This window comes from Oncorhynchus mykiss, chromosome 18, assembly GCF_013265735.2.
Source record: "Oncorhynchus mykiss isolate Arlee chromosome 18, USDA_OmykA_1.1, whole genome shotgun sequence".
NCBI lineage: Eukaryota > Metazoa > Chordata > Actinopteri > Salmoniformes > Salmonidae > Oncorhynchus > Oncorhynchus mykiss.
The window spans coordinates 452,501-465,000 of NC_048582.1; the positions used below are offsets into that span (position 1 = coordinate 452,501).

Here is a 12,500-nt window from a genome sequence, read left to right on the forward strand (position 1 = left end):
CTCCTAGTGTCTCATAATGTCTCCTAGTGTCTCCTAATGTCTCCTAGTGTCTCCTAGTGTCTCCTAATGTCTCCTAGTGTCTCCTAATGTCTCCTAATGTCTCCTAGTGTCTCCTAGTGTCTCCTAATGCCTCCTAGTGTCTCCTAGTGTCTCCTAATGTCTCCTAGTATCTCCTAATGTCTCCTAATGTCTTCTAATGTCTCCTAGTGTCTCCTAATGTCTCCTAGTGTCTCCTAGTGTCTCCTAGTGTCTCCTAATGTCTCCTAATGTCTCCTAGTGTCTCCTAGTGTCTCCTAATGTCTCCTAATGTCTCCTAGTGTCTCCTAATGTCTCCTAATGTCTCCTAATGTCTCCTAATGTCTCCTGTAACTATTCAACTGTCCCTGTTTCCTCGTCTCCTCTCCAAGTTACCTCTAATCTCAGTTCTCCATTTCCTCGTTCCTTTATTCAAATCTCTCCCTCCCTTCCTCCCCCTCTCTCTCTCCCTCCATCTCCTTCCCTTTGTAGTCATCTCTCTCTCTCCCCCACACAGCGGTTCTTATGTCACACAGACAGACCTTGCTTTTGTTCTCCTAACCCCCTCCCTCCCCCTCTCTCTCTCCCTCTCTCTCTCTCCCTCCCTCTCTCTCTCCCCCTCCCTCTCTCTCTCTCTCCCTCCCACACAGCGGTAATTATGTCGCAGAGAGACCTTGCTTTTGTTCTCTCTTTCTATCCCTTTCTCTCACACACACACACACACACACACACACACACACACACACACACACACACACACACACACACACCTCGTTTATACCTGGTGCTAACATGCATTCCTTGTACTGAATTTATCCACAATCTGATTGTGCCCCCATCGTAGCCGTTGTATCTACACACGGTATTAAAACGAGTCTCCTATCCGTCCACCGTGTCTCCATGGTGACCAGATATCCTGGTTCCTCCCTGTATGTTGTCCACCGTGTCTCCATGGTGACCAGATATCCTGGTCCCTCCCTGTATGTTGTCCACCGTGTCTCCATGGTGACCAGATATCCTGGTTCCTTCCTGTATGTTGTCCACCGTGTCTCCATGGTGACCAGATATCCTGGTTCCTTCCTGTATGTTGTCCACCGTGTCTCCATGGTGACCAGATATCCTGGTCCCTCCCTGTATGTTGTCCACCATGTCTCCATGGTGACCAGATATCCTGGTTCCTCCCTGTATGTTGTCCACCGTGTCTCCATGGTGACCAGATATCCTGGTCCCTCCCTGTATGTTGTCCACCGTGTCTCCATGGTGACCAGATATCCTGGTTCCTTCCTGTATGTTGTCCACCGTGTCTCCATGGTGACCAGATATCCTGGTCCTTCCTTGTATGTTGTCCACCGTGTCTCCATGGTGACCAGATATCCTGGTTCCTCCCTGTACGTCGTCCACCGTGTCTCCATGGTGACCAGATATCCTGATTCCTCCCTGTATGTTGTCCACCGTGTCTCCATGGTGACAAGATATCCTGGTTCCTCCCTGTATGTTGTCCACCGTGTCTCCATGGTGACCAGATATCCTGGTTCGTCCCTGTACATCGTCCACCGTGTCTCCATGGTGACCAGATATCCTGGTCCCTCCCTGTATGTTGTCCACCGTGTCTCCATGGTGACCAGATATCCTGGTTCCTCCCTGTACATCGTCCACCGTGTCTCCATGGTGACCAGATATCCTGGTTCCTCCCTGTATGTTGTCCACCGTGTCTCCATGGTGACCAGATATCCTGGTTCCTCCCTGTACATCGTCCACCGTGTCTCCATTGTGACCAGATATCCTGGTTCCTCCCTGTATGTTGTCCACCGTGTCTCCATGGTGACCAGATATCCTGGTTCCTTCCTGTACATCGTCCACCGTGTCTCCATGGTGACCAGATATCCTGGTCCCTCCCTGTATGTTGTCCACCGTGTCTCCATGGTGACCAGATATCCTGGTTCCTCCCTGTACGTCGTCCACCGTGTCTCCATGGTGACCAGATATCCTGGTCCCTCCCTGTATGTTGTCCACCGTGTCTCCATGGTGACCAGATATCCTGGTTCCTTCCTGTATGTTGTCCACCATGTCTCCATGGTGACCAGATATCCTGGTCCCTCCCTGTATGTTGTTCACCGTGTCTCCATGGTGACCAGATATCCTGGTTCCTCCCTGTATGTTGTCCACCGTGTCTCCATGGTGACCAGATATCCTGGTTCCTCCCTGTACATCGTCCACCGTGTCTCCATTGTGACCAGATATCCTGGTTCCTCCCTGTATGTTGTCCACCGTGTCTCCATGGTGACCAGATATCCTGGTTCGTCCCTGTACATCGTCCACCGTGTCTCCATGGTGACCAGATATCCTGGTCCCTCCCTGTATGTTGTCCACCGTGTCTCCATGGTGACCAGATATCCTGGTTCCTCCCTGTACATGGTCCACCGTGTCTCCATGGTGACCAGATATCCTGGTTCCTCCCTGTATGTTGTCCACCGTGTCTCCATGGTGACCAGATATCCTGGTTCCTCCCTGTACATCGTCCACCGTGTCTCCATTGTGACCAGATATCCTGGTTCCTCCCTGTATGTTGTCCACCGTGTCTCCATGGTGACCAGATATCCTGGTTCCTTCCTGTACATCGTCCACCGTGTCTCCATGGTGACCAGATATCCTGGTCCCTCCCTGTATGTTGTCCACCGTGTCTCCATGGTGACCAGATATCCTGGTTCCTCCCTGTACGTCGTCCACCGTGTCTCCATGGTGACCAGATATCCTGGTCCCTCCCTGTATGTTGTCCACCGTGTCTCCATGGTGACCAGATATCCTGGTTCCTTCCTGTATGTTGTCCACCGTGTCTCCATGGTGACCAGATATCCTGGTTCGTCCCTGTACATCGTCCACCGTGTCTCCATGGTGACCAGATATCCTGGTCCCTCCCTGTATGTTGTCCACCGTGTCTCCATGGTGACCAGATATCCTGGTTCCTCCCTGTACATGGTCCACCGTGTCTCCATGGTGACCAGATATCCTGGTTCCTCCCTGTATGTTGTCCACCGTGTCTCCATGGTGACCAGATATCCTGGTTCCTCCCTGTACATCGTCCACCGTGTCTCCATTGTGACCAGATATCCTGGTTCCTCCCTGTATGTTGTCCACCGTGTCTCCATGGTGACCAGATATCCTGGTTCCTTCCTGTACATCGTCCACCGTGTCTCCATGGTGACCAGATATCCTGGTCCCTCCCTGTATGTTGTCCACCGTGTCTCCATGGTGACCAGATATCCTGGTTCCTCCCTGTACGTCGTCCACCGTGTCTCCATGGTGACCAGATATCCTGGTCCCTCCCTGTATGTTGTCCACCGTGTCTCCATGGTGACCAGATATCCTGGTTCCTTCCTGTATGTTGTCCACCGTGTCTCCATGGTGACCAGATATCCTGGTCCCTCCCTGTATGTTGTCCACCGTGTCCCCATGGTGACCAGATATCCTGGTTCCTCCCTGTATGTTGTCCACCGTGTCTCCATGGTGACCAGATATCCTGGTTCCTCCCTGTATGCAAATTATTTGAAGGATATTTTTAGAATTTTGAGTCTATTATTGATGCCATAAAGTCAATGGTTTGACCAGGCGGTATAACGATGATTCCAAATGGTTTGACCTGGCGGTATAACGATGATTCCAAATGGTTTGACCTGGTGGTATAACGATGATTCCAAATGGTTTGACCTGGTGGTATAACGATGATTCCAAATGGTTTGACCTGGCGGTCTAACGATGATTCCAAATGGTTTGACCTGGCGGTCTAACGATGATTCCAAATGGTTTGACCTGGCGGTCTAACGATGATTTCAAATGGTTTGACCTGGCGGTATAACGATGATTCCAAATGGTTTGACCTGGTGGTATAACGATGATTCCAAATGGTTTGACCTGGCGGTATAACGATGATTCCAAATGGTTTGACCTGGCGGTATAACGATGATTCCAAATGGTTTGACCTGGCGGTATAACGATGATTCCAAATGGTTTGACCTGGTGGTATAACGATGATTCCAAATGGTTTGACCTGGCGGTCTAACGATGATTCCAAATGGTTTGACCAGGCGGTCTAACGATGATTTCAAATGGTTTGACCAGGTGGTCTAACGATGATTCCAAATGGTTTGACCTGGCGGTCTAACGATGATTCCAAATGGTTTGACCTGGCGGTATAACGATGATTCCAAATGGTTTGACCAGGCGGTATAACGATGATTCCAAATGGTTTGACCTGGCGGTCTAACGATGATTTCAAATGGTTTGACCTGGCGGTCTAACGATGATTCCAAATGGTTTGACCTGGCGGTCTAACGATGATTCCAAATGGTTTGACCTGGCGGTATAACAATGATTCCAAATGGTTTGACCTGGCGGTCTAACGATGATTCCAAATGGTTTGACCTGGCGGTCTAACGATGATTCCAAATGGTTTGACCTGGCGGTATAACGATGATTCCAAATGGTTTGACCAGGCGGTATAACGATGATTCCAAATGGTTTGACCTGGCGGTATAACGATGATTCCAAATGGTTTGACCGTCCAGATCTGTTTACACTTGATATCCAGACACAATCTGATTACCTTCGGAGGTGGTCAGGAAGATCTGATCGCAATCAGATCACAATGCAACTTTTAAAAACATCTACACCAGTCTAAAACAAAATGGGACAAGATCAGGACAAAGGACACATGTTACAACCAGGTATAAAATGGGGCTAGACCTTTTGTTCTCACAACCATCCCCCCCCCCCCTCCCTCCCTCCCTCCAAACGCCTTCACTAGCAGGGTTCATCCTGAGGTCAGCGTCGCAGCGAGGACACACAGACAGAAGGAGGGACGGAAGATCAGAGGCTTGATCCTTCGCTTGGTTTCCTCAGCTGGCAACACCCCTGGCAACCAGGGGGAATCATATGACAGCCTCTCTGCAGGGCTTAAACCCTCCTCCACCTCCCAGAGCATAACACACTGTTACAGCTAGGAGGAGCTGAGAGGAGCTGAGTAGAGGCTGGACAGAGGCAGTCTGCAAACCCAACCCTCCTGCCAAGATGTGACCCCCCCCCCCCAGGCCACCTCTCACTGACACGTCACATTAATCTGACATCCCACAACACACACTCTGGCAGTCTCTGCAATACACACAGTTCACACACACACGGAGATGTCTGGTGGGAACCAAGACTAAACACCCCCTGAGAGGCTCAAACAGAATGGGGGGGGGGGGGGGGGGCTCCAACCAACAGAATGGGGGGGGGGACAAACGGGGGGGGGGCTCCAACCAACAGAATGGGGACACACACACACACACGGGGGGGGGGGGGGGGGGGCTCCAACCAACAGAATGGGGGGGGGGGCTCCAACCAACAGAATGGGGGGGGGGGGGGGGACAAAACAGGAGGGAGAGAAACGTTGTAGCTGGGTTAACCCTTCCCTACTGCTCACCGTGTCCACCCCAGTAACATCTCCTCTACTGCTCACCGTGTCCACCCCAGTAACATCTCCTCTACTGCTCACCGTGTCCACCCCAGTAACATCTCCTCTACTGCTCACCGTGTCCACTCCAGCCAGTAACATCTCTTCTACTGCTCACCGTGTCCACCCCAGCCAGTAACATCTCCCCTACTGCTCACCGTGTCCACCCCAGTAACATCTCCTCTACTGCTCACCGTGTCCACCCCAGTAACATCTCCCCTACTGCTCACCGTGTCCACCCCAGTAACATCTCCTCTACTGCTCACCGTGTCCACCCCAGCCAGTAACATCTCCTCTACTGCTCACCGTGTCCACCCCAGCCAGTAACATCTCCCCTACTGCTCACCGTGTCCACCCCAGTAACATCTCCCCTATTGCTCACCGTGTCCACCCCAGCCAGTAACATCTCCCCTACTGCTCACCGTGTCCACCCCAGTAACATCTCCCCTACTGCTCACCGTGTCCACCCCAGTAACATCTCCCCTACTGCTCACCGTGTCCACCCCAGTAACATCTCCTCTACTGCTCACCGTGTCCACCCCAGCCAGTAACATCTCCCCTACTGCTCACCGTGTCCACCCCAGTAACATCTCCCCTACTGCTCACCGTGTCCACCCCAGTAACATCTCCCCTACTGCTCACCGTGTCCACCCCAGCCAGTAACATCTCCCCTACTGCTCACAGTGTCCACCCCAGTAACATCTCCCCTACTGCTCACCGTGTCCACCCCAGCCAGTAACATCTCAGTCATGTTAGCGTAGATCTCCTCCAGGTTCATCTCTCGGGTCACCAGCATGTGAGTTAAAAGCCCCCCCTTCACCGTCTCTCCTCGGGACACCAGATCCTGGATCTCCCCCAGACGCTTATCTACATGGATCTGGCCTGGGGGGGAGGGGGGGGGAGAGGGTTATGGTAACATATTCATCTCTAGTCCAGAACAACAGTATTGGGTTACATGCATGCATTCACAAGTGAGTCATTTATCAGACGCTCTTATCCAGAGAAATAAAGGGTTTGAAAAGGGTTCTTCGTCTGTCCCCATAGGATAACCCTTTATGGATCCTGGTGAAAAATCATTTTGGTTCCAGGTAGAATCATTTTGAGTTCCGTGTAAACCCTTTTGGTTCCAGGTAGAATCATTTTGAGTTCCATGTAGAACCCTTTTGGTTCCAGGTAGAACCCTTTTGGGTTTCAGGTCCTGGTAAAAAATAATTTTGGGTTTCAGGTAGAATCATTTTGAGTTCCATGTAGAACACTCTGTGTAAGGGTTTCTACCTGGAACCCAGAAAGGGTTCTACCTGGAACCCAAAAGGGTTCTACAAAGGGTTCTCCTATGGAGACAGATGAAGTAGCATTTGATGTTGTTCTAAGAGTGTAGGTGAGACATTTCTCCTCAATAATGTAGCTCTCAGCAGTCAGAACAGTCTGAGGCTTTTAAAGGTCAAACACAGGGTGGTAAATCACCAGTCTGAGGCTTTTAAAGGTCAAACACCGGGTGGTAAATCACCAGTCTTTTAAAAGGTGAAACACCGGGTGGTAAATCACCAGTCTGAGGCTTTTAAAGGTCAAACACCGGGTTGTAAATCACCAGTCTGAGGCTTTTAAAGGTCAAACACTGGGTGGTAAATCACCAGTCTGAGGCTTTTAATTAAAGGTCAAACACCGGGTGGTAAATCACCAGTCTTTTAAAGGTCAAAACACCGGGTGGTAAATCACCAGTCTGAGGCTTTTAAAGGTCAAACACCGGGTGGTAAATCACCAGTCTGAGGCTTTTAAAGGTCAAAACACTGGGTGGTAAATCACCAGTCTGAGGCTTTTAAAGGTCAAACACCGGGTGGTAAATCACCAGTCTGAGGCTTTTAAAGGTCAAACACCGGGTGGTAAATCACCAGTCTGAGGCTTTTAAAGGTCAAACACCGGGTGGTAAATCACCAGTCTTTTAAAGGTCAAACACCGGGTGGTAAATCACCAGTCTGAGGCTTTTAAAGGTCAAAACACTGGGTGGTAAATCACCAGTCTGAGGCTTTTAAAGGTCAAAACACTGGGTGGTAAATCACCAGTCTGAGGCTTTTAAAGGTCAAAACACTGGGTGGTAAATCACCAGTCTGAGGCTTTTAAAGGTCAAACACCGGGTTGTAAATCACCAGTCTGAGGCTTTTAAAGGTCAAACACCGGGTGGTAAATCACCAGTCTGAGGCTTTAAAAAGGTCAAACACCGGGTGGTAAATCACCAGTCTGAGGCTGTTAAAGGTCAAACACCGGGTGGTAAATCACCAGTCTTTTAAAGGTCAAACACCGGGTGGTAAATCACCAGTCTGAGGCTTTTAAAGGTCAAAACACCGGGTGGTAAATCACCAGTCTGAGGCTTTTAAAGGTCAAAACACCGGGTGGTAAATCACCAGTCTGAGGCTTTTAAAGGTCAAACACCGGGTGGTAAATCACCAGTCTGAGGCTTTTAAAGGTCAAAACACAGGGTGGTAAATCACCAGTCTGAGGCTTTTAAAGGTCAAAACACTGGGTGGTAAATCACCAGTCTTTTAAAGGTCAAACACCGGGTGGTAAATCACCAGTCTGAGGCTTTTAAAGGTCAAAACACCGGGTGGTAAATCACCAGTCTTTTAAAAGGTGAAACACCGGGTGGTAAATCACCAGTCTGAGGCTTTTAAAGGTCAAAACACAGGGTGGTAAATCACCAGTCTGAGGCTTTTAAAGGTCAAAACACTGGGTGGTAAATCACCAGTCTGAGGCTTTTAAAGGTCAAAACACTGGGTGGTAAATCACCAGTCTGAGGCTTTTAAAGGTCAAACACCGGGTGGTAAATCACCAGTCTGAGACTTTTAAATGTCAAACACCGGGTGGTAAATCACCAGTCTTTTAAAAGGTGAAACACCGGGTTGTAAATCACCAGTCTGAGGCTTTTAAAGGTCAAAACACTGGGTGGTAAATCACCAGTCTGAGGCTTTTAAAGGTCAAAACACCGGGTGGTAAATCACCAGTCTTTTAAAGGTCAAACACCGGGTGGTAAATCACCAGTCTGAGGCTTTTAAAGGTCAAACACCGGGTTGTAAATCACCAGTCTGAGGCTTTTAAAGGTCAAATACCGGGTTGTAAATCACCAGTCTGAGGCTTTTAAAGGTCAAATACCGGGTTGTAAATCACCAGTCTGAGGCTTTTAAAGGTGAAACACCGGGTGGTAAATCACCAGTCTGAGGCTTTTAAAGGTCAAATACCGGGTTGTAAATCACCAGTCTGAGGCTTTTAAAGGTCAAATACCGGGTGGTAAATCACCAGTCTGAGGCTTTTAAAGGTCAAATACCGGGTGGTAAATCACCAGTCTGAGGCTTTTAAAGGTCAAACACCGGGTTGTAAATCACCAGTCTGAGGCTTTTAAAGGTCAAAACACCGGGTGGTAAATCACCAGTCTGAGGCTTTTAAAGGTCAAAACACCGGGTGGTAAATCACCCGTCTGAGGCTTTTAAAAGGTCAAACACCGGGTGGTAAATCACCAGTCTTTTAAAGGTCAAACACCGGGTGGTAAATCACCAGTCTGAGGCTTTTAAAGGTCAAAACACCGGGTGGTAAATCACCAGTCTGAGGCTGTTAAAGGTCAAAACACCGGGTGGTAAATAACCAGTGGAAATGCAGCATCAGGGAAACGTACTGAAACTGAAGAGTCCGTCCCAGGAGCTGCAGAACTCCTCCCAGGGTCTGGGGATGACGGTTCTGAGCCACTTGGGGATGGCCCCGGCGTACATGGTCATCTTGAAGGAACTAAACATCAGGTGCAGGGCTGCGATGTAGTCCTGGCTCTTCTGAGGAATCTCATTCTCCAAGCAGCCCAGACGGTCCTCGTACAAGATGGCTGCCATACCTGGGAGAAGAAGAGGAGGAAGGTAAATTAACTTGAAGATAGAAAAAAATAGAAAAAAAAAGAACACTAGAAAGTTGTGGTTTATTAGTTTTAGTTTAGCTGATATGACAAATGGAAATGATGTCTGCCACACCTGTAAAGGAGTTCTGCACCCTCAATAACAGACTTCCCACAGAGTCCAAACAGATACAGCAGTCTATACTGGAGTGACAACTGACTAGTACCCATCCTCCCTGTACCCACTACCCACCTTCCCTGTACCCACTACCCACCCTCCCTGTACCCACTACCCATCCTCCCTGTACCCACTACACATCCTGCCTGTACCCACTACCTATCCTCCCTGTATCCACCCTCCCTATACCCACTACCCACCCTCCCTGTACCCACTACCCACCCTCCTGGTACCCATCCTCCCTGTACCCACTACCCATGCTCCCTGTACCCACTACCCACCTTCCATTGCGTATTTGAAAAACAGATCGTTAATATTGAGTACAGTGAGTCCGTCTGACTGCTGGCTCCTCAGCGTATCCACTCTCTTCACCAGGTCCTCCACCACAGCATTCACGTCGTCAGAGAACTGAGCCACGTCCTTCGGTCTCATGATCAGCTGACGGAGGATGCTACGCATCTTCAACCAGTCCTCACCCTCCCTGCAGAGATAAAAGGGAGAGAAGGTGGTCAAGAGACAACTAACTAAAAGGTTTTCACAGAAATCCCGGTTGGGAAGATTCCCGCAATCAGGAGGGATATTTATCTGACCTTTATTTAACTAGTCAGTTAAGAACAAATTCTTATTTACAATGACGGCCCTAGGAACAGTGGGTTTACGTATCGGCCTCACGGCCTTCCTCAGAGCTTTACGTGTCAGCCTCACGGCCTTCCTCAGAGCTTTACGTGTCGGCCTCACGGCCTTCCTCAGAGCTTTACGTATCGGCCTCACGGCCTTCCTCAGAGCTTTATGTATCGGCCTTCCTCAGAGCTTTACGTGTCGGCCTCACGGCCTTCCTCAGAGCTTTACGTATCGGCCTCACGGCCTTCCTCAGAGCTTTATGTATCGGCCTTCCTCAGAGCTTTATGTGTCGGCCTCACGGCCTTCCTCAGAGCTTTACGTGTCGGCCTCACGGCCTTCCTCAGAGCTTTACGTGTCGGCTTCACGGCCTTCCTCAGAGCTTTACGTATCGGCCTCATGGCCTTCCTCAGAGCTTTACGTATCGGCCTCACAGCCTTCCTCAGAGCTTTATGTATCGGCCTTTCTCAGAGCTTTACGTGTCGGCCTCAAGGCCTTCCTCAGAGCTTTATGTATCGGCCTCACGGCCTTCCTCAGAGCTTTACGTGTCGGCCTCACGGCCTTCCTCAGAGCTTTACGTGTCGGCCTCACGGCCTTCCTCAGAGCTTTACGTATCGGCCTCAAGGCCTTCCTCAGAGCTTTACGTATCGGCCTCACGGCCTTCCTCAGAGCTTTACGTATCAGCCTCACGGCCTTCCTCAGAGCTTTATGTATTGGCCTTCCTCAGAGCTTTACGTATCGGCCTCACGGCCTTCCTCAGAGCTTTACGTATCAGCCTCACGGCCTTCCTCAGAGCTTTATGTATCGGCCATCCTCAGAGCTTTACGTATCGGCCTCACGGCCTTCCTCAGAGCTTTACGTATCGGCCTCACGGCCTTCCTCAGAGCTTTACGTATCGGCCTCACGGCCTTCCTCAGAGCTTTACGTGTCGGCCTCACGGCCTTCCTCAGAGCTTTACGTATCGGCCTCAAGGCCTTCCTCAGAGCTTTACGTATCGGCCTCACGGCCTTCCTCAGAGCTTTATGTATCGGCCTCAAGGCCTTCCTCAGAGCTTTACGTATCGGCCTCACGGTCTTCCTCAGAGCTTTACGTGTCGGCCTCACGGCCTTCCTCAGAGCTTTATGTATCGGCCTTCCTCAGAGCGTTACGTGTCGGCCTCACGGCCTTCCTCAGAGCTTTACGTGTCGGCCTTCCTCAGAGCGTTACGTGTCGGCCTCACGGCCTTCCTCAGAGCTTTACGTGTCGGCCTTCTACAGAGCTTTTGTCAATTTTTTTTTTTTTAAGTAACAAATAAGAATACATTGAAATGGAAACATGCCATGACTGGTTTTACGGAACAATATGTACGAGCTCTTCACTTGTCAAACGTCTCGTTGTTTAGTTCCTGTGTACATCGTTGATGATTTTACACAAAAATATTCATTACAACTAACTGAAGTCGATACTACTTCTCCGTGTGAATCATTTCTAGATTTTCCTCCTTTCAAAAAGGGGGTATAACATTTTGCGTCCGGTGATGTCACAGGTTGTAGTTCAGAGGTCAGACTCACGCTGAGATAAGTCCGGTAGATCGGCCCCTCAGGTCGCGGTACTCCTTCCAGGACTCCATGTTGCCTCTCTGCGGGGCCACACCCTCCGTCCTCAGCACCTCGGCAACCAGATCCCGCCCTGCGATAGACACAACCAGCTGGGGGCCGAAACGAGACTTAAAGATCTTCCCATACTTCTGAGAGTGTTCCATCTGGGGAGAGAGAGGAACCTTGATGTCAACATCCTGTCTGGGATTAGCTGTCAACATCCTGTCTGGGATTAGATGTCAACACCCTGTCTGGGATTTGCTGTCAACATCCTGTCTGGGATTTGCTGTCAACATCCTGTCTGGGATTTGCTGTCAACATCCTGTCTGGGATTTACTGTCAACATCCTGTCTGAGATTTGCTGTCAACATCCTGTCTGGGATTTACTGTCAACATCCTGTCTGGGATTTACTGTCAACATCCTGTCTGGGATTTGCAGTCAACATCCTGTCTGAGATTTCCTGTCAACATCCTGTCTGAGATTTGCTGTCAACATCCTGTCTGAGATTTGCTGTCAACATCCTGTCTGAGATTTGCTGTCAACATCCTGTCTGAGATTTGCTGTCAACATCCTGTCTGAGGAGTGCTGTCAACATCCTGTCTGAGGAGTGCTGTCAACATCCTGTCTGAGATTTGCTGTCAACATCCTGTGTGAAGAGTGCTGTCAACATCCTGTCTGAGATTTGCTGTCAACATCCTGTGTGATTGCTGTTTAGGGGTATAAGCCAATAGAATGTGATTCCTGTGTTTTGATCT

At 49.8% G+C, this 12,500-nt stretch overlaps 1 protein-coding gene across 1 annotated transcript in view; it reads right to left on the bottom strand.

Annotated features, from left to right (window-relative positions):
- LOC110519502 (cytochrome P450 27C1) overlaps positions 1-12,500 on the bottom strand; it is a 24,464-nt gene that overhangs the window by 9,705 nt on the left and 2,259 nt on the right. The window contains exons 2-5 of the mRNA XM_036951441.1: positions 11,718-11,908; positions 9,831-10,030; positions 9,165-9,374; positions 6,222-6,385 (exon numbers count right to left, since the gene is read on the bottom strand). Of these exons, the coding sequence (XP_036807336.1) occupies positions 6,222-6,385; positions 9,165-9,374; positions 9,831-10,030; positions 11,718-11,908 (765 nt within the window). The remainder of the gene's footprint in view (positions 1-6,221; positions 6,386-9,164; positions 9,375-9,830; positions 10,031-11,717; positions 11,909-12,500) is intronic.